At 41.2% G+C, this 22,440-nt stretch overlaps 1 protein-coding gene and 6 long non-coding RNA genes across 8 annotated transcripts; all 7 read left to right on the top strand.

Annotated features, from left to right (window-relative positions):
- Positions 1-509: 509 nt before the first annotated feature.
- Positions 510-1,057, top strand: LOC120430462 (uncharacterized). Its single transcript, XR_005607631.2, has 2 exons — positions 510-825; positions 904-1,057. It is a non-coding gene; the product is annotated as an uncharacterized LOC120430462 (long non-coding RNA).
- A 1,638-nt stretch (positions 1,058-2,695) lies between these two features.
- Positions 2,696-3,903, top strand: LOC120430450 (uncharacterized). Its single transcript, XR_005607620.2, has 2 exons — positions 2,696-3,667; positions 3,746-3,903. It is a non-coding gene; the product is annotated as an uncharacterized LOC120430450 (long non-coding RNA).
- Positions 3,904-10,118: 6,215 nt separating this feature from the next.
- Positions 10,119-11,979, top strand: LOC120430444 (60S acidic ribosomal protein P2-like). The gene is made up of 2 exons (XM_052711525.1): positions 10,119-10,156; positions 11,505-11,979. The coding sequence occupies exons 1-2, from the start codon at positions 10,119-10,121 to the stop codon at positions 11,878-11,880; spliced, it is 414 nt and encodes a 137-aa protein (XP_052567485.1). The 3' UTR covers positions 11,881-11,979.
- Positions 11,980-15,926: 3,947 nt separating this feature from the next.
- LOC120430464 (uncharacterized) lies at positions 15,927-17,292 on the top strand. Of its 2 annotated transcripts, XR_005607633.2 has the most exons (3): positions 15,988-16,760; positions 16,976-17,060; positions 17,139-17,292. It is a non-coding gene; the product is annotated as an uncharacterized LOC120430464 (long non-coding RNA). The 2 variants fall into 2 exon arrangements; XR_008212737.1 differs by having other exon boundaries at positions 15,927-17,060.
- A 994-nt stretch (positions 17,293-18,286) lies between these two features.
- On the top strand, positions 18,287-18,821 carry LOC120430465 (uncharacterized). Its single transcript, XR_005607634.2, has 2 exons — positions 18,287-18,589; positions 18,668-18,821. It is a non-coding gene; the product is annotated as an uncharacterized LOC120430465 (long non-coding RNA).
- A 608-nt stretch (positions 18,822-19,429) lies between these two features.
- LOC120430461 (uncharacterized) lies at positions 19,430-20,464 on the top strand. The gene is made up of 2 exons (XR_005607630.2): positions 19,430-20,233; positions 20,311-20,464. It is a non-coding gene; the product is annotated as an uncharacterized LOC120430461 (long non-coding RNA).
- Positions 20,465-20,910: 446 nt separating this feature from the next.
- On the top strand, positions 20,911-21,950 carry LOC120430451 (uncharacterized). Its single transcript, XR_005607621.2, has 2 exons — positions 20,911-21,714; positions 21,793-21,950. It is a non-coding gene; the product is annotated as an uncharacterized LOC120430451 (long non-coding RNA).
- The last annotated feature ends 490 nt before the right edge of the window (positions 21,951-22,440 follow it).

Here is a 22,440-nt window from a genome sequence, read left to right on the forward strand (position 1 = left end):
GAGCCACCGTGACCTCTTACACTAATTTTCGTTTTTCTCGAAAATGAAACAAAATTTCATTTATTTTAAGTATGGGGCACTTTAAGGACGTGTAGATGAACAATCTCGAGCATTTTAAAGTTTGAAGTTACAAAAATAATAATGTCAAGATAATTACTAAACCTACCACAGATATCTTTTGGTAATTTTGAAAGTTGTCACATTTTATTAAAAATCATTACAATATACTTTAGGCATCATATTACAATACTTATCCATCTAATACAATGCTGAAAGAACAGTAATACTCGACCAAAAATTTAGGAATCAAAAGGTATGACGAATTTGTGTTTGACTTGAAAACGTTATTACAGAAATCGTAATTTGTTTTCGTGTTCCTGAGTAGTTAAAAATTTGCGTAATTATTTCAGCATTTTTCAAATGTAATTACATTTCTGCATTGCCAAATTGTTTCAATATTAGGTAACTTTACTACCCATTTATTGTGACAAATCAGACACACCTTATATATTCGAAGAACTTTGGTGCTCGTCTTGCTGGACGGTTGACAGCTTGAACTGACGTTTCATTGTGTTTGAAATTTTCACGCTTCAAACAAGTCGCTCTGTTTCTGCTGCTACTTTTTCATTTATAATCAGTTAATTTGCCAATAAACGCAGAAAATTTGGTGAAAATGTGAAAAAAGCTTGCTGCTCTTCCCGCTGGCCCTGCGGAAGGCTAATTTGGCTGAGATTTTACAAGTTAGCCATCTCCTAGTGGACTGAATCAACTGGAACCGGCCCTCAATGTTCTCCGCCGTGAAATCATTTTGTTTCTTCGAAACAGGTACGAATAGTTGCTGCTGGTTGCTACAAAAGTGTTGAGTAACAAATTTTTAAACAAATTTGTTTCTGTTTTTTTCAGGTTCATCAATCAACTCGGGAGTGCGAGAGCTCGAGCCTCGTTGCCGAGCCATGGATGGCGCCGCGAAAGTTCTCAATTCTTGAATGTTCCGCCCTGAAGGATGCCCAACACAGGAAAAGAAAATAATTTGGAAATAAATAATGCTGTGTGGAAACGCGTCTTGTTCTTATTATTTCTCGAAGGGAACCATTTTTGGGCATGGGCACATCTCACTCATACAGGCGCAAAAGCAAGCTACTCGCACTAATACATCAACAAACTATAAGATGAATGAGTTCACTAATACAAGAAAACAAAGTATACATGTGTTGGTGTAAAAGTGGTTGAAAAAGCTCGAATATTTCTTGCGGGTTTCCCTCTCGTAGATTGTGCGTGATTTCTCACCTGTCCGTGCATTTTGACTTTTTGACATTTTGACATTTTGCCATTTTGACAATTTGACATTTTGACATTTTGACATTTTGACTGTTCGACAATTTGTCAATTTCTCGGGTAAGTTTTCAAAAAGCCTTTAGAGCCACCGTGACCTCTTACACTAATTTTCGTTTTTTCTCGAAAATGAAACAAAATTTCATTTTTTTAAGTATGGGGCACTTTAAGGACGTGTAGATGAACAATCTCGAGCATTTTAAAGTTTGAAGTTACAAAAATAATAATGTCAAGATAATTACTAAACCTACCACAGATATCTTTTGGTAATTTTGAAAGTTGTCACATTTTATTAAAAATCATTACAATATACTTTAGGCATCATATTACAATACTTATCCATCTAATACAATGGTGAAAGAACAGTAATACTCGACCAAAAATTTAGGAATCAAAAGGTATGACGAATTTCTGTTTGACTTGAAAACGTTATTACAGAAATCGTAATTTGTTTTCGTGTTCCTGAGTAGTTAAAAATTTGCGTAATTATTTCAGCATTTTTCAAATGTAATTACATTTCTGCATTGCCAAATTGTTTCGATATTAGGTAACTTTACTACCCATTTATTGTGACAAATCAGACACACCTTATATATTCGAAGAACTTTGGTGCTCGTCTTGCTGGACGGTTGACAGCTTGAACTGACGTTTCATTGTGTTTGAAATTTTCACGCTTCAAACAAGTCGCTCTGTTTCTGCTGCTACTTTTTCATTTATAATCAGTTAATTTGCCAATAAACGCAGAAAATTTGGTGAAAATGTGAAAAAAGCTTGCTGCTCTTCCCGCTGGCCCTGCGGAAGGCTAATTTGGCTGAGATTTTACAAGTTAGCCATCTCCTAGTGGACTGAATCAACTGGAACCGGCCCTCAATGTTCTCCGCATGTGTTGGTGTAAAAGTGGTTGAAAAAGCTCGAATATTTCTTGCGGGTTTCCCTCTCGTAGATTGTGCGTGATTTCTCACCTGTCCGTGCATTTTGACATTTTGCCAATTTGACATTTTGAAATTTTGACATTTTGACATTTTGACATTTTGAAATTTTGACATTTTGACATTTTGACATTTTGACATTTTGACATTTTGACATTTTGACATTTTGACATTTTGACATTTTGACATTTTGACATTTTGACATTTTGACATTTTGACATTTTGACATTTTGACATTTTGACATTTTGACATTTTGACATTTTGACATTTTGACATTTTGACATTTTGACATTTTGACATTTTGACATTTTGACATTTTGACATTTTGACATTTTGACATTTTGACATTTTGACATTTTGACATTTTGACATTTTGACATTTTGACATTTTGACATTTTGACATTTTGACATTTTGACATTTTGACATTTTGACATTTTGACATTTTGACATTTTGACATTTTGACATTTTGACATTTTGACATTTTGACATTTTGACATTTTGACATTATGACATTTTGACATTTTGACATTTTGACAATTTGTCAATTTCTCGGGTAAGTTTTCAAAAAGCCGTAAGAGCCACCGTGACCTCTTACACTAATTTTCGTTTTTCTCGAAAATGAAACAAAATTTCATTTATTTTAAGTATGGGGCACTTTAAGGACGTGTAGATGAACAATCTCGAGCATTTTAAAGTTTGAAGTTACAAAAATAATAATGTCAAGATAATTACTAAACCTACCACAGATATCTTTTGGTAATTTTGAAAGTTGTCACATTTTTATTAAAAATCATTACAATATACTTTAGGCATCATATTACAATACTTATCCATCTAATACAATGGTGAAAGAACAGTAATACTCGACCAAAAATTTAGGAATCAAAAGGTATGACGAATTTGTGTTTGACTTGAAAACGTTATTACAGAAATCGTAATTTGTTTTCGTGTTCCTGAGTAGTTAAAAATTTGCGTAATTATTTCAGCATTTTTCAAATGTAATTACATTTCTGCATTGCCAAATTGTTTCGATATTAGGTAACTTTACTACCCATTTATTGTGACAAATCAGACACACCTTATATATTCGAAGAACTTTGGTGCTCGTCTTGCTGGACGGTTGACAGCTTGAACTGACGTTTCAATGTGTTTGAAATTTTCACGCTTCAAACAAGTTGCTCTGTTTCTGCTGCTACTTTTTCATTTATAATCAGTTAATTTGCCAATAAACGCAGAAAATTTGGTGGAAATGTGAAAAAAAGCTTGCTGCTCTTCCCGCTGGCCCTGCGGAAAGCTAATTTGGCTGAGATTTTACAAGTTAGCCATCTCCTAGTGGACTGAATCAACTGGAACCGGCCCTCAATGTTCTCCGCCGTGAAATCATTTTGTTTCTTCGAAACAGGTACGAATAGTTGCTGCTGGTTGCTACAAAAGTGTTGAGTAACAAATTTTTAAACAAATTTGTTTCTGTTCTTTTCAGGTTCATCAATCAACTCGGGAGTGCGAGAGCTCGAGCCTCGTTGCCGAGCCATGGATGGCGCCGCGAAAGTTCTCAATTCTTGAATGTTCTGCCCTGAAGGATGCCCAACACAGGAAAAGAAAATAATTTGGAAATAAATAATGCTGTGTGGAAACGCGTCTTGTTCTTATTATTTCTCGAAGGGAACCATTTTTGGGCATGGGCACATCTCACTCATACAGGCGCAAAAGCAAGCTACTCGCACTAATACATCAACAAACTATAAGATGAATGAGTTCACTAATACAAGAAAACAAAGTATACATGTGTTGGTGTAAAAGTGGTTGAAAAAGCTCGAATATTTCTTGCGGGTTTCCCTCTCGTAGATTGTGCGTGATTTCTCACCTGTCCGTGCATGGAAGCATTTCCCACTTCTTTTGACATTTTGACATTTTGACATTTTGGCACGAGGGGCAGGACACATGCTCTACACTGAGCAAAAATCCCACGGCTTATCGAAGTGTTGTACACATGATCTGACCCTGCTGTACAGAGCACTCAAATTTCAATCGCTAAACACTTGAATTTTGGGCACCAAAATATACTGTCAATTCAATAGCAAAACACTTGAATTTGACTTGTTGCGTCACATGAAATCGAGGGGCATGACACTCCCGAGATGAGCTCGCGATTCAACTGCGATAACCTTCGATGAACGCGATCTGCCACGATTGCCAAGAATGAGCGCGATCTGACACGATTTCATCGCGATGTGAGCGCGATGTAGAAAAATCGCGCGATGTCAGCTGTACACTGCTCGAATGAGTTTGACAGCAACCAAATGACAGATCTTGCTGAAATTCGATTCGAGCAGTGGAAGAGCAAAACAAAACAAAACAAACACGTGGGGAAAGTGGCTGTGAGAGGAAAAAAAATCTTCCGGATTACCAGGAGAAAATGGTCCTCCCGAAGTTCAACCGAAAGCCCGCCATGAACAAGAAGAACGGCGGCTGGGAGAATTTCCTGAAAAGCCAACCGAAGATGCTGCCGCCACGACGAGCGCCGCCGAAAAAACCCAAGCCGGAATGACCCCTATGAAAGGCGAGGAAGTCGTCGCTGTCGATTCGTCAGCCCAAGTTCCCATGTTCCCAAGTCCCATGTCCACGCCCTAGATGAGTTCCCTGTGCCGGAAGTCGTCGCGGAACCTGCAGTCTTTGAGCCCAAATCCAACCCGATCCCCGGCCTTCCATGCTATTCCTTCTTTCTTTCCAGGTTATGGTGTTCGCATAAGCTTCCATGTCCCAGACCAGTACCAGCGGCCAACAATATGGTTTCCGATGAAAGTAGCAGCATGGCCAGAAGCAGCTCGAGCTCGATTGACGGAAGTGGAGGCAATACCACGACAACGACCAGTAGCAGCAACAGAACTGATCTGGCTGTACCGCTTGGAGCAGCTGTAACAGTGGCCACGGCTGATAGAAAAAAACAGCAGCATCAGTTCTGACCACGAGAACCTGCTCAACCAGCTGGCCCTGAACATTCTTTGGAACCAAAATGTCCTGCAGCGGATCACGCAAAGGTTCATGGGAACCCCAGGTCTACGCCGGATAAGCCACCGCTCAGCTGCTCGGCCACCAGTCCGGACCGTTGTTGCCATCACTCAGTGGTTAAGGACTGCCCAATATTGAGGACTCACACGTGCCCTGTCGCTGCGAGCCCGGTGCCACTTGGCTATAGTAATTAAAATTCTCGCTCTTCTTCTTGTTTGCACACTTTTCAGACGCCGAACTGATTATGTGTCGCGAATCTTTTGAGAGGTCATGCACAACTTCCGGTTGGACATACTGCCCACGCCCACGCGAGTTTGTCTAGGTGCACCAGCACGTGTCCAATATCATTCAGCACAAGATTGGAGCGCACGACACGAAGGACGACTCGGAGAACGAAACCTTGTCGGAGTGCTTCGACGAAATCTAACCTATCTGAACAGATTTGAACTAGTCGCTCGAGACGTTCAACCCCGAGGGCAGTTTGGTGGATGCGGCGGACGGCTCGCGGGTAACCATCTACAACTCCGAGTAGATCGATTGCATCAACGCTCTCAACGGCTGCACCGACATCCCGAGTGTAAGCAAGTCGACACTGTAATAATCTTACTAAATCTCGAAACGATTCTTTCAAAATCACAAGGAATTGACGCGTAATCAAACTTAATCGGCGTGAACTCGTTCCGCAAGACGCGAAGGGCCGGCAACCAGAACCAGCTGGTCGTCGTTGCCGATCGAAGACGGACTGGCCGACGCTGAGCAGTGTAATTTTCGGCAAGCAGCGGCCGCCGCTGGCCATCTGGTTACATTCGACTCGAACCGTCAGATCTCGGACATGCTTCACCTGCGACCTGCAAAGTCACTCGAGAGGATGGTTCGGCGGAGGCGGTGGACGGCTCGCGGGAAACCATCTACAACTACGAGAGGATTGAGTGAGTCGTTGAGGTAATCCACGCGAGCTTGCACAAGTGATCGGCAAAGAATTGCCGCTGCCGAGCCAGTGGAATCGGATACACTGCTGATACAACCAGAAACGCCATGTTACCAGCTCAGAAAGACACCAGCTCGGAGCAGCAGCCGCGCATTCAGTGAAAACTTGAAGCAGCATTTGAAAGTGTAATTGTAGTCGTGTTCAGGTTCAGGCTTCGCTCAAAAATTACCAAATCTAGAATAAAATTTATTTAATTAAATAAGCGTTTTATACATTTTAGAAACAGTTAAGCGGTGCTAAATCCAAAACTACTTCCAGCAGTACGCCGGAGAAAACCGCGCAACGTTCGCCGTTGACCAACTTGATGATCTGGACAACAAATTCCTGATGGTCACGTAGAGTGTCAACACCGTGTACACGGAACCGCCTTTCAGAGCTTCTCCTGCGACCTTCTCTACTACCTCAAAGACATCCCCGAAAAGTGCCGCGAAATCTGGGTCAAATCTGCCGCCCGACTGGTTATTCGTCACCTTTCCTTGTTGCTTCGCCATCGTCATGCTAATCGCCAACTCAAGCGCCTTCCAGCTCGCTCGAATATTCAATGGAACCACCATCTACTGCATCGTAGTGGCCGGAACGTTCGGGGTCTTCTTTCACCGCGATGCCGGCCTCACCTTAACCGAACACGGCTCTTTTTTTCGCCTCTGTCGCCTTAAACATTAAAAATATAAACAAACATCACCGGAAACATCTGCCAGCAGTAACACTGAAAAAACTTCATCAACCGAATCTCCTTCCCCTTTACAACGTGCGTTCTCTGTTCAAACAGCTCCATCGTGCTGGAGCAAAAGATCCTGCTGGCCATCTACAAGGTCCAAAAAAGCAGCCACTTTAAGATCTCCGCGTTGTGCTGATCCGCCCTTTCCAAATCCACCTTCGTAAAACTACTCGCGCAAGCGTTGCTCGGCATCGCGTTGGTTCGCACCTGCAGTGGGCACTTCCGGTATCGCGACGAGCAGAGCAGCAACACCGGCTGCGTCCTGGAAGGCAGACGCCGCAAAGCGCGACCGGATCCGGTGCCGGTCATAGCTCTGGTGCTGTAAGTGGTTTGTGATAAGTGCGGTACGGACCGACGGTCTTGCGCCATCGGACACTTTGTGCTTGCGCGGATGAATACTAAAGGCAACTAAGCACCACCCTTACACTTGTGCCTGGGTCGTAAACGGCCTGCTGTTGATCCGCTCGGTACACGCGTCGCAGCAAATTTTGTTGTTCCCGGCCATCAACTCAATCGCGATGAACGCGTTCGGGCAGGACTGGATCGAATACCTCGTTGTCTGCACTGGTATCCGTTGACGCCGTGCCTTGCTTTGGCCTTCGCTTCCTGCAGCTCGATGCTCACCTTTCCATCATGTTGGCCACACTCTCGGCACTCAGACACAACTCGCACACCACATTCGACTCGCCTCCTTTGTTCACATTCTCCGGCACATATTCACGCTTTTCCGGACCGCCCTCGTTTGGTCAACGATCTTTTTCGTCTGCAAATCGTCGTTCAGACTGTCCTCGACGTCCGCGTCTGACCTGCCGACGTCGTCCTTGTCCGATTCGTTGGGGCCTTTGACGTCACCTCTCAGTTTGCCACCTGCTGCGGCAAAAATTAATTTGTTGGATTTTTTTTCTGCTTTTTCCTTGGTTTCCACATTTCCGCATTCGCATTCTGGATGCGGCGTCATTTACGGCTGCTTAGTGGTTTTGGGGTGGATCCGCCGGAAGTTGACATGTCCGTAGTCCGGTTAGGGGCTGCATTTTCGTCGGATCGGGGGTTGCGGTTTTTCCGAGTCGATCGGGAGTGACAAATTCAAGAAGGACTCGTGCCATGTTAGTCATACCTCGCAGCCACAGCAAACTGTCTACGATGGACTAGCTACTCGTCGCAATAGCCGGCAACTTCCGTCCGGTTCCGCCTCCAACCTAATTTCACGATAAATCGGCGCCGCGGCCGTCGATGTACCATCTCCGTCCCCACCATCGCTCCCCTGCTGAAGTACGTCTCGCCAAACTAAAGGAAACAATTAAACAATTAATAAAAATCGAAGCATTTCACTCCAGGGTAACGCAGGCGAAATAGTTCCGGGTTGGTTCCGGCGCTTTTACGATTCCGTTCCACGCAACTGCCGCAATCCGTCCTGAAAAAACTAGAAATTCAGTTTATTTACATCAGGCTGCTCGAATCAACAAAAGTAAACATTGAAGCAGTGCGCCCAATTTCATGGGAAACTGCTAGAACAAATATTTTCTGGCAACTCTGACTGCATGAACGAAAATTTTCATTCGAGCACGATCTGAGCACGATGAGCGCGATGAGCGCGATCTGGCGCGATTTGGCACGATGAGCCAAAAACGACCGCGATGAAGGTACGATGAGCAAAGATGAAGGAATTTGGTGCGATTTGGCACGATTTGAATGAAATCGCGGAGTGTCATCCCCCTCGCATGAAATACTATATTATATTTATTGGATTTAAATAGCTTTTCTTTCTATAATCAATGCATGTTTGCATGTAAAAGAAATGGATTTTGATTTTTTTTTAAATAAAGAAGACGTTGCGCAATTAAATGTTTTGGCTGCTTTTATTTTCTAACAACTTCAAGAACAACTTGGCGTGTAAAATTTTTGTATTTTTTTTCTTCATCCGGTCCGGCTTTCACGATCGTGTTCCTGGTCAGGTTCGGTTTGTTCGCCCCCACTGGAGGTTCCTCAGCGTCGGCGAGTAAAGCCCCGGTGCCGGCGGAGATGGAGGCCCCTGGAGAATCTTCTTGTTCATGTGGAATTCTCTTTGGCGGAACCTCGGTGGTTCATCGACTCAAACTGTGCCTTGACCATCCGAATGACGCATAGCTTGGCCCCTGCATCCGAATCTTGCTTCTCACTGGCACCGCTTCCTGGTACGGCATCTGCAGCTTTTTCGCATCCTTCCTGTGAATCATACAAAATAAATTCAAAAATCAAAACTAAACCCCACAAAAAAAATTCTCTCCCCACTCACCAAATGAGTCCGGAAAGGAACTTTATCACAAAAGTTGGCTTCTATCCGGGTATCCGGGAGACCAAGCCCTTCCGTTGGCCATACGGAGCCCGAGCCCGAGGACGCAGCCTTGTGGAGATGTTCATCTTCGCGGTCACAAACCGGGCAGGCAATTTACTGGACTGGAACATGGCGGCAGCGAACTCACGCGGTCTGCGAAAAAGGAACACACCGGACTGCCAAAACTTTCAAATGAGGAAACAAAGCAAAGTCTCATGAAGCTGTCGCGAAGCTGCATTTCAAATCAAAACAAGATCAATTTCAAGTGTTTTCCTCATCACTTTGAATACTTCAACACAGTGGGGAAAATTCATGAGCACTTGAAAAATTTGAGCCACCCGAATGAAAATAAGGTGTCAAAAAATACCAAAAAGTCAATCGCCAAAACACTTCAATTTGATAATGGATTGGATTGAAATTGGAACACAAACAAATTAGATCTAAGATGCGGCTTAATTGAATCATTCAAGTGTTTGGGCACTTGGAAAAAAAGGGTGGCGTATTTTCAGTGTAATCAACTAAAATAATCGGCTAGTTGATTAGAAATTATCAGTTGATCAATTAGTGTGACGCTAATCAACTAACGGTTCCCACCGAGGGGCGCGAAACTGGCCTTTATATATTAAATTTGGGCATTTAATGTATTAAGGAATAAAATTCCTCTTGTCAACTAACATTTGACAGCGCCCAACCTGCTTTGTCGAAAACATTGATTTGTTTTGCGTCTCCTTCGCGCACCCTCCTGTCAAGTTTGTGTTGATTATTTGATCTTGCTAAAAAATTTGGCGATGCTGATCAGTTTTTTTGTTTCCAATTTGTTTTCGCGAATGTTTCTGTTGCTAGAAGCTGCAAAAGGTGGTCCATCGTCCATTTCCGCATCTAGGGTATTTTAACCATTAGTGGACCCCCTAGTAGAGCCGAAGCACATTTTTCACAAATTTTCAATATTTTAAGACCTTTTTCATAACCCTTTGTATAAAACAATGAAATCTGAAGTCTTTTGAACAATTTTGACTATTTGTTTCATCAGTTATTTGTTTTTGAGCAGCAAAATAGCCATTTGAAAAAAAAGTTTTTTTGCCTTGTTATGGACCCCCTTTTCCTATAGTGGACCCGGGTCCATAATCCGATTGTGGACCCGGGTCCACTATAGGCAAACTGTTATTTTTATACCAAATTTAACCGATATTTGATGTTTTGATGCATGGTGTAGGTCTAATGATAGATATAATGAATAAAAGATGGATTTTGCTCACTTTTCATCATAAACAAATATGTTTTGTTAACAAATTTGGCTTTAAACAACAAAAAAACCTAACAGACATTTAAACACATTTATTTCCGAAAAAGATCAGAGAAAACGTTTCAAAAACCACTATAAACATAAAAATAACTAAAAAAAGTAATCTTGATGCAAATTTTTCCATATTAATTACATAAATGGTTGACCGAAACTATATAATAGATTTGTTTACATTTGCTGATAAAACCACGCATATTTATTTAAAAAAATGTTTTGTTATTGATTTATTATTATAAAATATTATTTCAAACTGCAATTATGATGCTTCAGTTAAGTACAATTAACTATAGTTTTGATTAATTATAATTTTTTACGGCTTCAGCATTTTTGGTACTTTTAACATGAAAACAGCTCTATTTATACTCATAATTGAAAAAATATGCGTTTAGGTTGATAACAACAAGCATTTATTGTATGTTTAAAGAAACTTTTGCTTGAATACACAGTTTTCTTCATTTTTGAAGGTTAAATTAACAGGGGTCCACTTTTGGAAAAGTTTGGATTTCGTTGTCCTATATTGGACCCCCCTAATTTTTGTTCGAAAATGGCAGTTCTTCGCTTTATTTTAGTAAATATCCTTAAACTTACATTATTTCGACTTGCTGAAGTTAAATAATCAGTCAAAAAAATGATTGGATGGTTAATTCAATCATAAAATATAAATGCAGTTTTGTTGTGAAAATGCTAGTGGCCATGGCTGATTTCAGATGTCGAACTCAAAACACTTATTTTGGCTGAAAGGACACGTCAATAACAGCCAACATTGTTTTAAATGATGCTGAACATGCCAAATAAATTATTTCTAGACAACAACACGCTTGAAATTGTGATTTTTATTGAATTTTTCATCAAAAACCCTTCAGAGGGTCCACTATAGGAAAGGGGTCCACTAATGGATAACGTACCCTAGGTTTCGGATTCTCGGAAAACCGGAAGCTTATAACGATCATAGAGGCCTTGACAGTGTTCATCTGAACTTCCTGCTGGGCCTGTTCGCCGCAGTTGCGCAAATATTTCTAATCGCCGTTCCGTCGAACCCCGACATCGAGAAGGTCCTGAGCTCGGTCGGTATCGAAACCGACTCAACCCGAGTCACCAAGGTGGTCAACGAGATGAAGGGCAAGTCCGTCGTGGAACTGATCGCTACCCGCCGCGAGAAGCTCTCCTGGATGCCGTCCGGTGGTGCTGCCCTGACCAATGCCGCCAAGGAGAAGAATAAAGCAAAAGAAGGAAAAGAGTTCGAATCCGAGGATGATGACGACATGGGCTTCGGTCTCTTTGAATGAGGGATTTCTTCGTGGCAACATCGCCGGTTGCTTTGGCGTTTTATCCACAAACAAAAATTGTGCAATTTTTGTAGTGCTTTTTTTTTATTCAGCTGCAGGCAATTGTCTGAAACATCAAATAAAGAATCTTCTGCTTGTGTTTATGCTTCCCACGATCAGCTGGTTGTTCATGATTGGCTAGATTAGTAAACCATTTAAATAAATAAATCAAACTTGTTTTCTAACTGTCTAACAAATGTTGCTGGACCGCCGGGTTTCATGGTCGTACCGGTGATGGTTGTCATCACGGAGCCAAAAGATGTCACGGGTTGAGCAGGCACGAGCTGTTGTACGGCTAGCCCGCTCGAAGGTGTTCCCGACTGCTGTGGAGGTATGATGACGTTTTGCTCGTTTGGCGACAGGTACAGCCCGGACTGAGATCTCTGCTGGTGTTGTTGTTGTCACACCTGTGGATGCATTATGGCCACTGCTACTTAATGGAGGTCCTCCAATCAGTTGAGACTGCTGCGGTTGTTGCTACTGCTGCTGCTACAGACTACGATGCGAACTTCCCGAAGGTGGTGTCGTCTAGTTGTACGATGCTTTGGAGCTAACCGGCGATGATACGGCAGCTCCACGGTAACCTGGTGCCTTCGAGGCATCCACCTGAAAGGAGAAACAAAAAAAAAGTTTAACTCGCGAAACTCTACCTAACAACACTCACTCATACATGTTTGCGGTTTGTTTCGAGCATAAACGCTCCGGCAGTGCCATGTGATCCGCCGGGTCCATGCCCGAGACCCCGACCTCTCCGACTCACGACGCCTGATAGTGGTGCTCTCCACCAACCACATCGTGACCGTCATGACTCTGGGCACCACTTCCGCCGCCTCCAGCACCACCACTTAAGTTCGTCGCAAGAGTTCGAGCAAGTTCTCGTGCGCCTGCGCATTTGCGTGAAGGTTGTTGTTGATCTTAGACTCCAGTTGCTGGGCGATGACAGATCCTCTGGCCAGCAGCATCTCCTGTATCAGCTACTTTTCCGCTACTTTCCGATCTCCTGCGACACCGTTCTTCTTTTCAACTTTTTGTTTGCGGCAGTTCCACCCAAAACAACAAAAACAAACACGCGCGATGTCAAACGGTCGTACCAATGTGATGTAAAAAGAGGTGGCGATGTTTTGATCGTAAACAAAATAAATTCCTCGTTAATTAATTAATTTTGGCAGTTAATTAATTAATTTATTTAATTTCTTACTATTGTCGCGCCCCTCAGTTCCCACCTTCTATCATTATCTTGGTCTGATGAAGAAATGTCAAAAACACAAAACAAAAACAATTTTTTTGCGCAGAATTCTTAAGCCACAAAAATTCCGTCGGGACCCGGTTGCTGCTGGTGCCACTGCAAATGACGAAGTCATTTCCGTTCGCCGGATGTAAAACCAGCTCCAACACGGTGTCATCCGACAGCAGCAGAACAAGCAGCTGTTCATTGTGGAAGGTCGTTTGTTTTTGTTTTTTCGTCACGTCCGTGGTCTGCAGCGCCGGCAAGAAACCCAAACTGGAGGCTTCCTCCACCGAAGAGCCGGCGGCCGGGACGTAAGTCGACGAAGTGAAGGCGAATTGTGTCGTTCAGTGAGGAGGAAACGTCGGGAAGGCCAGGTAGGTAGATTATAACCGATTCACTGTTATGGAGCTGGCTAAAACGACTATTTTTCACAGCCCCTCATCGGTCAAGAAATCCCCGAGCGACAGCATTCCAGGAGGAGGAGAAAAATGTATAGAAAGTCCAGATCCAGACAGAGTCCATGGATCGTTCAAGTCGGCTGAAAAGAAGACTTTTACCGTTGTAAAGAAGGAGCAACCGGAAGTGAAGCGCGAACCGTCGGAATCGCCGAAAAGGAGGTGAACAATAAAAACAACATGATGAGTTTCTCCACGAGCGCAAAGAGAAGGCGGTTGCGGCGAGTCTGGCCGCCTCCAAGAACTACGGGACGGAGTACAATACGGGAGAAAGTTCTGGCGAAAGGGCGAAACGGTGACGTGCTTGGCGCGGACGTTACAGATCATCGAGCGGCTGCGGATGATCGAGATTCTGGCCAACTACTTCTGGTCGGTGATTCTGATTCTGAGTCCGGACGATCTGCTGGCGAGTGTGTACTTAAGCTTGAACCGGCTTGCTTGGCGCCGGCGTACGCGGGCGTCGAGTTGGACATGACGGGGAGTACTCGTTGATGATGCGATTAGGCAGAGCACGGGCCGAAGTTTGGCGCAAATTTTGATGGACGCACAGACGACGAGGGATTTGGGCCTGGTGGCGGAGCAGAGCAAGAGTAGCTATCGGATGATGTTCCGGCCGGCTCCGCACGCAGTCAACGACGTGTTTGGGAAGTTGAGGAAGATTAACAAGATGACGGGGACGGATGATGGACAAGATTCAGTCGATGTTTGGGCGGGTCGGCACGGTTTAGTTTGGTGGAGCAGTCGCTGCTGTAAGCGTTGGTGCAAGCTTGTGCGATGACGCCGCCGAACCATGACGGTTTTAATGAACCGGTGGCGAACGCATTGAGCAAGTGTGAGAAAGCTTTCGAAGGCGAAGGTGGAGGACATTGCGTTGGTGCTGAAGACGGAGTCCGTCAACCAGATTGTACAGTTGCTGCTGGAGGACGGGGTGGTTCACCTGGTGGACAAGTGTTCGATGATGCCGGGAACACCGTTGAAGCCCATGTTGGCGCATCCGACCAAGGGCGTTCAGGAAGTGTTGGAGCGATTCGGAGGACGGCAGCGTGAACATTTGCAGTTGGAACTAGGGGAACAACACGAGCATGTACCTGGAAGTTTGCCCGGTTTGACCGCACTCGGAAGGGTTCAAGAGTACATTCCTGGACTACGAAATATTGTTGGTGTTGAGCAGATCTCATGTCTCGAAAAGGCTATCATTTGTAACACGAGTGTTAAATTGGGGATAGCCGGATTATCATTCTGATCTGGAGATTACGTGTGAAATAAACTTTGGTTTTTACGAATGGGGGTGGGGGAATTTCTTTCGAATGAAAGTACAGCTCAAGAACCGGCCCACGTCAATGATGATCTTTTGGTAATTAGCACTGCCGGAATCACAATGGAACTAGTGATCATATTACCCAGGCAACAACATTCTGGACATCGTAAACTTTTCTTTTCCTCTTCTAACTCGTCTAACGTTGATTCGCAATTTCCATGAAGGTCCGCAACTTCGAAGCGCCTTAAAATTCCCCCCCGGAAGAAGTTCGATTCGAATGTTCTGAATTATTAGAACCGTGTTTGCTTCCTTGTTTCCGGTTATCGGTCTGTGAAAAAAGCAAACCTTCTGCTTACGGCCAGCCCAACCTATCTGGGCCACGTTTTTAGATCGTTACTGCCACAATAGCAGTAAGCGGTAGCAGAACCAAAATCGTGCCACCGAAAAAAAGGGAGTTTGGCTGAGTTGGCAGCATCTAAAGAAATCCGTGTCAAAAACAAAAACTTCATACAGACCCCCCAACGATAAAAACGACTTGGTGGAAGCATCATCCGCCGGTACCTGATGCGGAGAAACTCCAGGACCATCTAATAAAAGCTCGATCTCCGGGAAGTTCCGCTGGGGACACCAAAGATTGAACCTATATTTGTGCTTCAAAACCATACTTCTCACTCCAAACAATTAATAAATCCCCGAAAATAATGACCAGGATTGGTGGCGCAGTCCACCTCTTTCGCTTGGACCCCAAGAATAACGATAAATGTCGTCCTGGAAGGAGCAATTTTCACGAAATTCCGAATCGGGGTTTTAGAATCCTTCCAAAAACATTGGAAACAAAACACGTTTGCTGCTGTCAAAATGACTCTGCTCGATATGACAAGATAGTTTAAATCGGGGTGGGAATGACGTGTCAGTTCAGCGCTAATTGATTAGCTAATTGACAGATAATTACGCTAGTTGATTAGCGTTACAATAATTGATTAGGTGTGTCCTGCCCCTCATTTTGACATTTTGACATTTTGACATTTTGACATTTTGACATTTTGACATTTTGACATTTTGACATTTTGACATTTTGATATTTTGACATTTTGACATTTTGACATTTTGACTGTTCGACAATTTGTCAATTTCTCGGGTGAGTTTTCAAAAAGCCGTAAGAGCCACCGTGACCTCTTACACTAATTTTCGTTTTTCTCGAAAATGATACAAAATTTCATTTATTTTAAGTATGGGGCACTTTAAGGACGTGTAGATGAACAATCTCGAGCATTTTAAAGTTTGAAGTTACAAAAATAATAATGTCAAGATAATTACTAAACCTACCACAGATATCTTTTGGTAATTTTGAAAGTTGTCACATTTTATTAAAAATCATTACAATATACTTTAGGCATAATATTACAATACTTATCCATCTAATACAATGCTGAAAGAACAGTAATACTCGACCAAAAATTTAGGAATCAAAAGGTATGACGAATTTCTGTTTGACTTGAAAACGTTATTACAGAAATCGTAATTTGTTTTCGTGTTCCTGAGTAGTTAAAAATTTGCGTAATTATTTCAGCATTTTTCAAATGTAATTACATTTCTGCATTGCCAAATTGTTTCAATATTAGGTAACTTTACTACCCATTGATTGTGACAAATCAGACACACCTTATATATTCGAAGAACTTTGGTGCTCGTCTTGCTGGACGGTTGACAGCTTGAACTGACGTTTCATTGTGTTTGAAATTTTCACGCTTCAAACAAGTTGCTCTGTTTCTGCTGCTACTTTTTCATTTATAATCAGTTAATTTGCCAATAAACGCAGAAAATTTGGTGAAAATGTGAAAAAAGCTTGCTGCTCTTCCCGCTGGCCCTGCGGAAGGCTAATTTGGCTGAGATTTTACAAGTTACACTAAAACCCCCGTTTACGCGCAGGCGTTACGCTTTTTGTTTGGTTAATTTCTCGAAAACAGTGTAATGTTTTTACATTCTTTTGAAAGCAATTTGTAGATCTGCACAAGACCTATAAATCGCTTTAAAAAGATTGCAAAAATATTGCGTCGTTCCAGAGAAATCGACGAAATACAAAGCGTAACGCCTGAGCGTAAACCGGGGTTTTAGTGTAGCCATCTCCTAGTGGACTGAATCAACTGGAACCGGCCCTCAATGTTCTCCGCCGTGAAATCATTTTGTTTCTTTGAAACAGGTACGAATAGTTGCTGCTGGTTGCTACAAAAGTGTTGAGTAACAAATTTTTAAACAAATTTGTTTCTGTTCTTTTCAGGTTCATCAATCAACTCGGGAGTGCGAGAGCTCGAGCCTCGTTGCCGAGCCATGGATGGCGCCGCGAAAGTTCTCAATTCTTGAATGTTCCGCCCTGAAGGATGCCCAACACAGGAAAAGAAAATAATTTGGAAATAAATAATGCTGTGTGGAAACGCGTCTTGTTCTTATTATTTCTCGAAGGGAACCATTTTTGGGCATGGGCACATCTCACTCATACAGGCGCAAAAGCAAGCTACTCGCACTAATACATCAACAAACTATAAGATGAATGAGTTCACTAATACAAGAAAACAAAGTATACATGTGTTGGTGTAAAAGTGGTTGAAAAAGCTCGAAAATTTCTTGCGGGTTTCCCTCTCGTAGATTGTGCGTGATTTCTCACCTGTCCGTGCATTTTGACATTTTGACATTTTGCCATTTTGACAATTTGACATTTTGACATTTTGACAATTTGTCAATTTCTCGGGTGAGTTTTCAAAAAGCCGTAAGAGCCACCGTGACCTCTTACACTAATTTTCGTTTTTCTCGAAAATGAAACAAAATTTCATTTATTTTAAGTATGGGGCACTTTAAGGACGTGTAGATGAACAATCTCGAGCATTTTAAAGTTTGAAGTTACAAAAATAATAATGTCAAGATAATTACTAAACCTACCACAGATATCTTTTGGTAATTTTGAAAGTTGTCACATTTTATTAAAAATCATTACAATATACTTTAGGCATCATATTACAATACTTATCCATCTAATAAAATGGTGAAAGAACAGTAATACTCGACCAAAAATTTAGGAATCAAAAGGTATGACGAATTTGTGTTTGACTTGAAAACGTTATTACAGAAATCGTAATTTGTTTTCGTGTTCCTGATTAGTTAAAAATTTGCGTAATTATTTCAGCATTTTTCAAATGTAATTACATTTCTGCATTGCCAAATTGTTTCGATATTAGGTAACTTTACTACCCATTTATTGTGACAAATCAGACACACCTTATATATTCGAAGAACTTTCCCAGTCAAATCAATCCGAATTCTGAAACGGAATCTAATTAGAATCGTATACAAATTCCGTGTTGCGTTTGAAACGGAATTTGTATACGATTCTAATTAGATTCCGTTTCAGAATTCGGATTGATTTGACTGGGTTGGTGCTCGTCTTGCTGGACGGTTGACAGCTTGAACTGACGTTTCATTGTGTTTGAAATTTTCACGCTTCAAACAAGTCGCTCTGTTTCTGCTGCTACTTTTTCATTTATAATCAGTTAATTTGCCAATAAACGCAGAAAATTTGGCGAAAATGTGAAAAAAGCTTGCTGCTCTTCCCGCTGGCCCTGCGGAAGGCTAATTTGGCTGAGATTTTACAAGTTAGCCATCTCCTAGTGGACTGAATCAACTGGAACCGGCCCTCAATGTTCTCCGCCGTGAAATCATTTTGTTTCTTCGAAACAGGTACGAATAGTTGCTGCTGGTTGCTACAAAAGTGTTGAGTAACAAATTTTTAAACAAATTTGTTTCTGTTCTTTTCAGGTTCATCAATCAACTCGGGAGTGCGAGAGCTCGAGCCTCGTTGCCGAGCCATGGATGGCGCCGCGAAAGTTCTCAATTCTTGAATGTTCCGCCCTGAAGGATGCCCAACACAGGAAAAGAAAATAATTTGGAAATAAATAATGCTGTGTGGAAACGCGTCTTGTTCTTATTATATCTCGAAGGGAACCATTTTTGGGCATGGGCACATCTCACTCATACAGGCGCAAAAGCAAGCTACTCGCACTAATACATCAACAAACTATAAGATGAATGAGTTCACTAATACAAGAAAACAAAGTATACATGTGTTGGTGTAAAAGTGGTTGAAAAAGCTCGAATATTTCTTGCGGGTTTCCCTCTAGTAGATTGTGCGTGATTTCTCTCCTGTCCGTGCATGGAAGCATTTCCCACTTCTTTTGACATTTTGACATTTTGAAATTTTGAAATTTTGACATTTTGACATTTTGACATTTTGACATTTTGACATTTTGACATTTTGACATTTTGACATTTTGACATTTTGACATTTTGACATTTTGACATTTTGACATTTTGACATTTTGACATTTTGACATTTTGACATTTTGACATTTTGACATTTTGACATTTTGACATTTTGACATTTTGACATTTTGACATTTTGACATTTTGACATTTTGACATTTTGACATTTTGACATTTTGACATTTTGACTGTTCGACAATTTGTCAATTTCTCGGGTAAGTTTTCAAAAAGCCGTAAGAGCCACCGTGACCTCTTACACTAATTTTCGTTTTTCTCGAAAATGAAACAAAATTTCATTTATTTTAAGTATGGGGCACTTTAAGGACGTGTAGATGAACAATCTCGAGCATTTTAAAGTTTGAAGTTACAAAAATAATAATGTCAAGATAATTACTAAACCTACCACAGATATCTTTTGGTAATTTTGAAAGTTGTCACATTTTATTAAAAATCATTACAATATACTTTAGGCATCATATTACAATACTTATCCATCTAATACAATGCTGAAAGAACAGTAATACTCGACCAAAAATTTAGGAATCAAAAGGTATGACGAATTTCTGTTTGACTTGAAAACGTTATTACAGAAATCGTAATTTGTTTTCGTGTTCCTGAGTAGTTAAAAATTTGCGTAATTATTTCAGCATTTTTCAAATGTAATTACATTTCTGCATTGCCAAATTGTTTCGATATTAGGTAACTTTACTACCCATTTATTGTGACAAATCAGACACACCTTATATATTCGAAGAACTTTGGTGCTCGTCTTGCTGGACGGTTGACAGCTTGAACTGACGTTTCATTGTGTTTGAAATTTTCACGCTTCAAACAAGTCGCTCTGTTTCTGCTGCTACTTTTTCATTTATAATCAGTTAATTTGCCAATAAACGCAGAAAATTTGGTGAAAATGTGAAAAAAGCTTGCTGCTCTTCCCGCTGGCCCTGCGGAAGGCTAATTTGGCTGAGATTTTACAAGTTAGCCATCTCCTAGTGGACTGAATCAACTGGAACCGGCCCTCAATGTTCTCCGCCGTGAAATCATTTTGTTTCTTCGAAACAGGTACGAATAGTTGCTGCTGGTTGCTACAAAAGTGTTGAGTAACAAATTTTTAAACAAATTTGTTTCTGTTTTTTCAGGTTCATCAATCAACTCGGGAGTGCGAGAGCTCGAGCCTCGTTGCCGAGCCATGGATGGCGCCGCGAAAGTTCTCAATTCTTGAATGTTCCGCCCTGAAGGATGCCCAACACAGGAAAAGAAAATAATTTGGAAATAAATAATGCTGTGTGGAAACGCGTCTTGTTCTTATTATTTCTCGAAGGGAACCATTTTTGGGCATGGGCACATCTCACTCATACAGGCGCAAAAGCAAGCTACTCGCACTAATACATCAACAAACTATAAGATGAATGAGTTCACTAATACAAGAAAACAAAGTATACATGTGTTGGTGTAAAAGTGGTTGAAAAAGCTCGAATATTTCTTGCGGGTTTCCCTCTCGTAGATTGTGCGTGATTTCTCACCTGTCCGTGCATTTTGACATTTTGACATTTTGACATTTTGACATTTTGACATTTTGACATTTTGACATTTTGACATTTTGACATTTTGACATTTTGACATTTTGACATTTGACATTTTGACATTTTGACATTTTGACATTTTGACTGTTCGACAATTTGTCAATTTCTCGGGTAAGTTTTCAAAAAGCCGTAAGAGCCACCGTGACCTCTTACACTAATTTTCGTTTTTCTCGAAAATGAAACAAAATTTCATTTATTTTAAGTATGGGGCACTTTAAGGACGTGTAGATGAACAATCTCGAGCATTTTAAAGTTTGAAGTTACAAAAATAATAATGTCAAGATAATTACTAAACCTACCACAGATATCTTTTGGTAATTTTGAAAGTTGTCACATTTTATTAAAAATCATTACAATATACTTTAGGCATCATATTACAATACTTATCCATCTAATACAATGCTGAAAGAACAGTAATACTCGACCAAAAATTTAGGAATCAAAAGGTATGACGAATTTCTGTTTGACTTGAAAACGTTATTACAGAAATCGTAATTTGTTTTCGTGTTCCTGAGTAGTTAAAAATTTGCGTAATTATTTCAGCATTTTTCAAATGTAATTACATTTCTGCATTGCCAAATTGTTTCGATATTAGGTAACTTTACTACCCATTTATTGTGACAAATCAGACACACCTTATATATTCGAAGAACTTTGGTGCTCGTCTTGCTGGACGGTTGACAGCTTGAACTGACGTTTCATTGTGTTTGAAATTTTCACGCTTCAAACAAGTCGCTCTGTTTCTGCTGCTACTTTTTCATTTATAATCAGTTAATTTGCAAGTAAACGCAGAAAATTTGGTGAACATGTGAAAAAAAAGCTTGCTGCTCTTCCCGCTGGCCCTGCGGAAGGCTAATTTGGCTGAGATTTTACAAGTTAGCCATCTCCTAGTGGACTGAATCAACTGGAACCGGCCCTCAATGTTCTCCGCCGTGAAATCATTTTGTTTCTTCGAAACAGGTACGAATAGTTGCTGCTGGTTGCTACAAAAGTGTTGAGTAACAAATTTTTAAACAAATTTGTTTCTGTTTTTTTCAGGTTCATCAATCAACTCGGGAGTGCGAGAGCTCGAGCCTCGTTGCCGAGCCATGGATGGCGCCGCGAAAGTTCTAAATTCTTGAATGTTCCGCCCTGAAGGATGCCCAACACAGGAAAAGAAAATAATTTGGAAATAAATAATGCTGTGTGGAAACGCGTCTTGTTCTTATTATTTCTCGAAGGGAACCATTTTTGGGCATGGGCACATCTCACTCATACAGGCGCAAAAGCAAGCTACTCGCACTAATACATCAACAAACTATAAGATGAGTGAGTTCACAAATTCAAGAAAACAAAGTATACATGTGTTGGTGTAAAAGTGGTTGAAAAAGCTCGAATATTTCTTGCGGGTTTCCCTCTCGTAGATTGTGCGTGATTTCTCACCTGTCCGTGCATGGAAGCATTTCCCACTTCTTTTGACATTTTGACATTTTGCCATTTTGACATTTTGCCATTTTGACAATTTGACATTTTGCCATTTTGCCACTTCTTTTGACATTTTGACAATCTGACATTTTGACATTTTGACATTTTGCAATTTTGACATTTTGCCATTTTGCCATTTTGACATTTTGCCATTTTGACATTTTGCCATTTTGCCATTTTAACATTTTGACATTTTGACATTTTGACATTTTGACATTTTGA

Source organism: Culex pipiens, unplaced genomic scaffold, assembly GCF_016801865.2.
Source record: "Culex pipiens pallens isolate TS unplaced genomic scaffold, TS_CPP_V2 Cpp_Un0082, whole genome shotgun sequence".
Classification (NCBI taxonomy): Eukaryota; Metazoa; Arthropoda; class Insecta; order Diptera; family Culicidae; genus Culex; species Culex pipiens.

What these genes read in the sequence shown, in the direction of transcription:
- LOC120430444 (XM_052711525.1), top strand. Translation starts at nt 10,119, where the DNA reads ATGTTTCTGTTGCTAGAAGCTGCAAAAGGTGGTCCATC. An exon ending in GCTGCAAAAGGTGGTCCATC is followed by an intron (nt 10,157 to 11,504) that starts GTCCATTTCCGC and finishes AACGTACCCTAG; the next exon opens with GTTTCGGATTCTCGGAAAAC.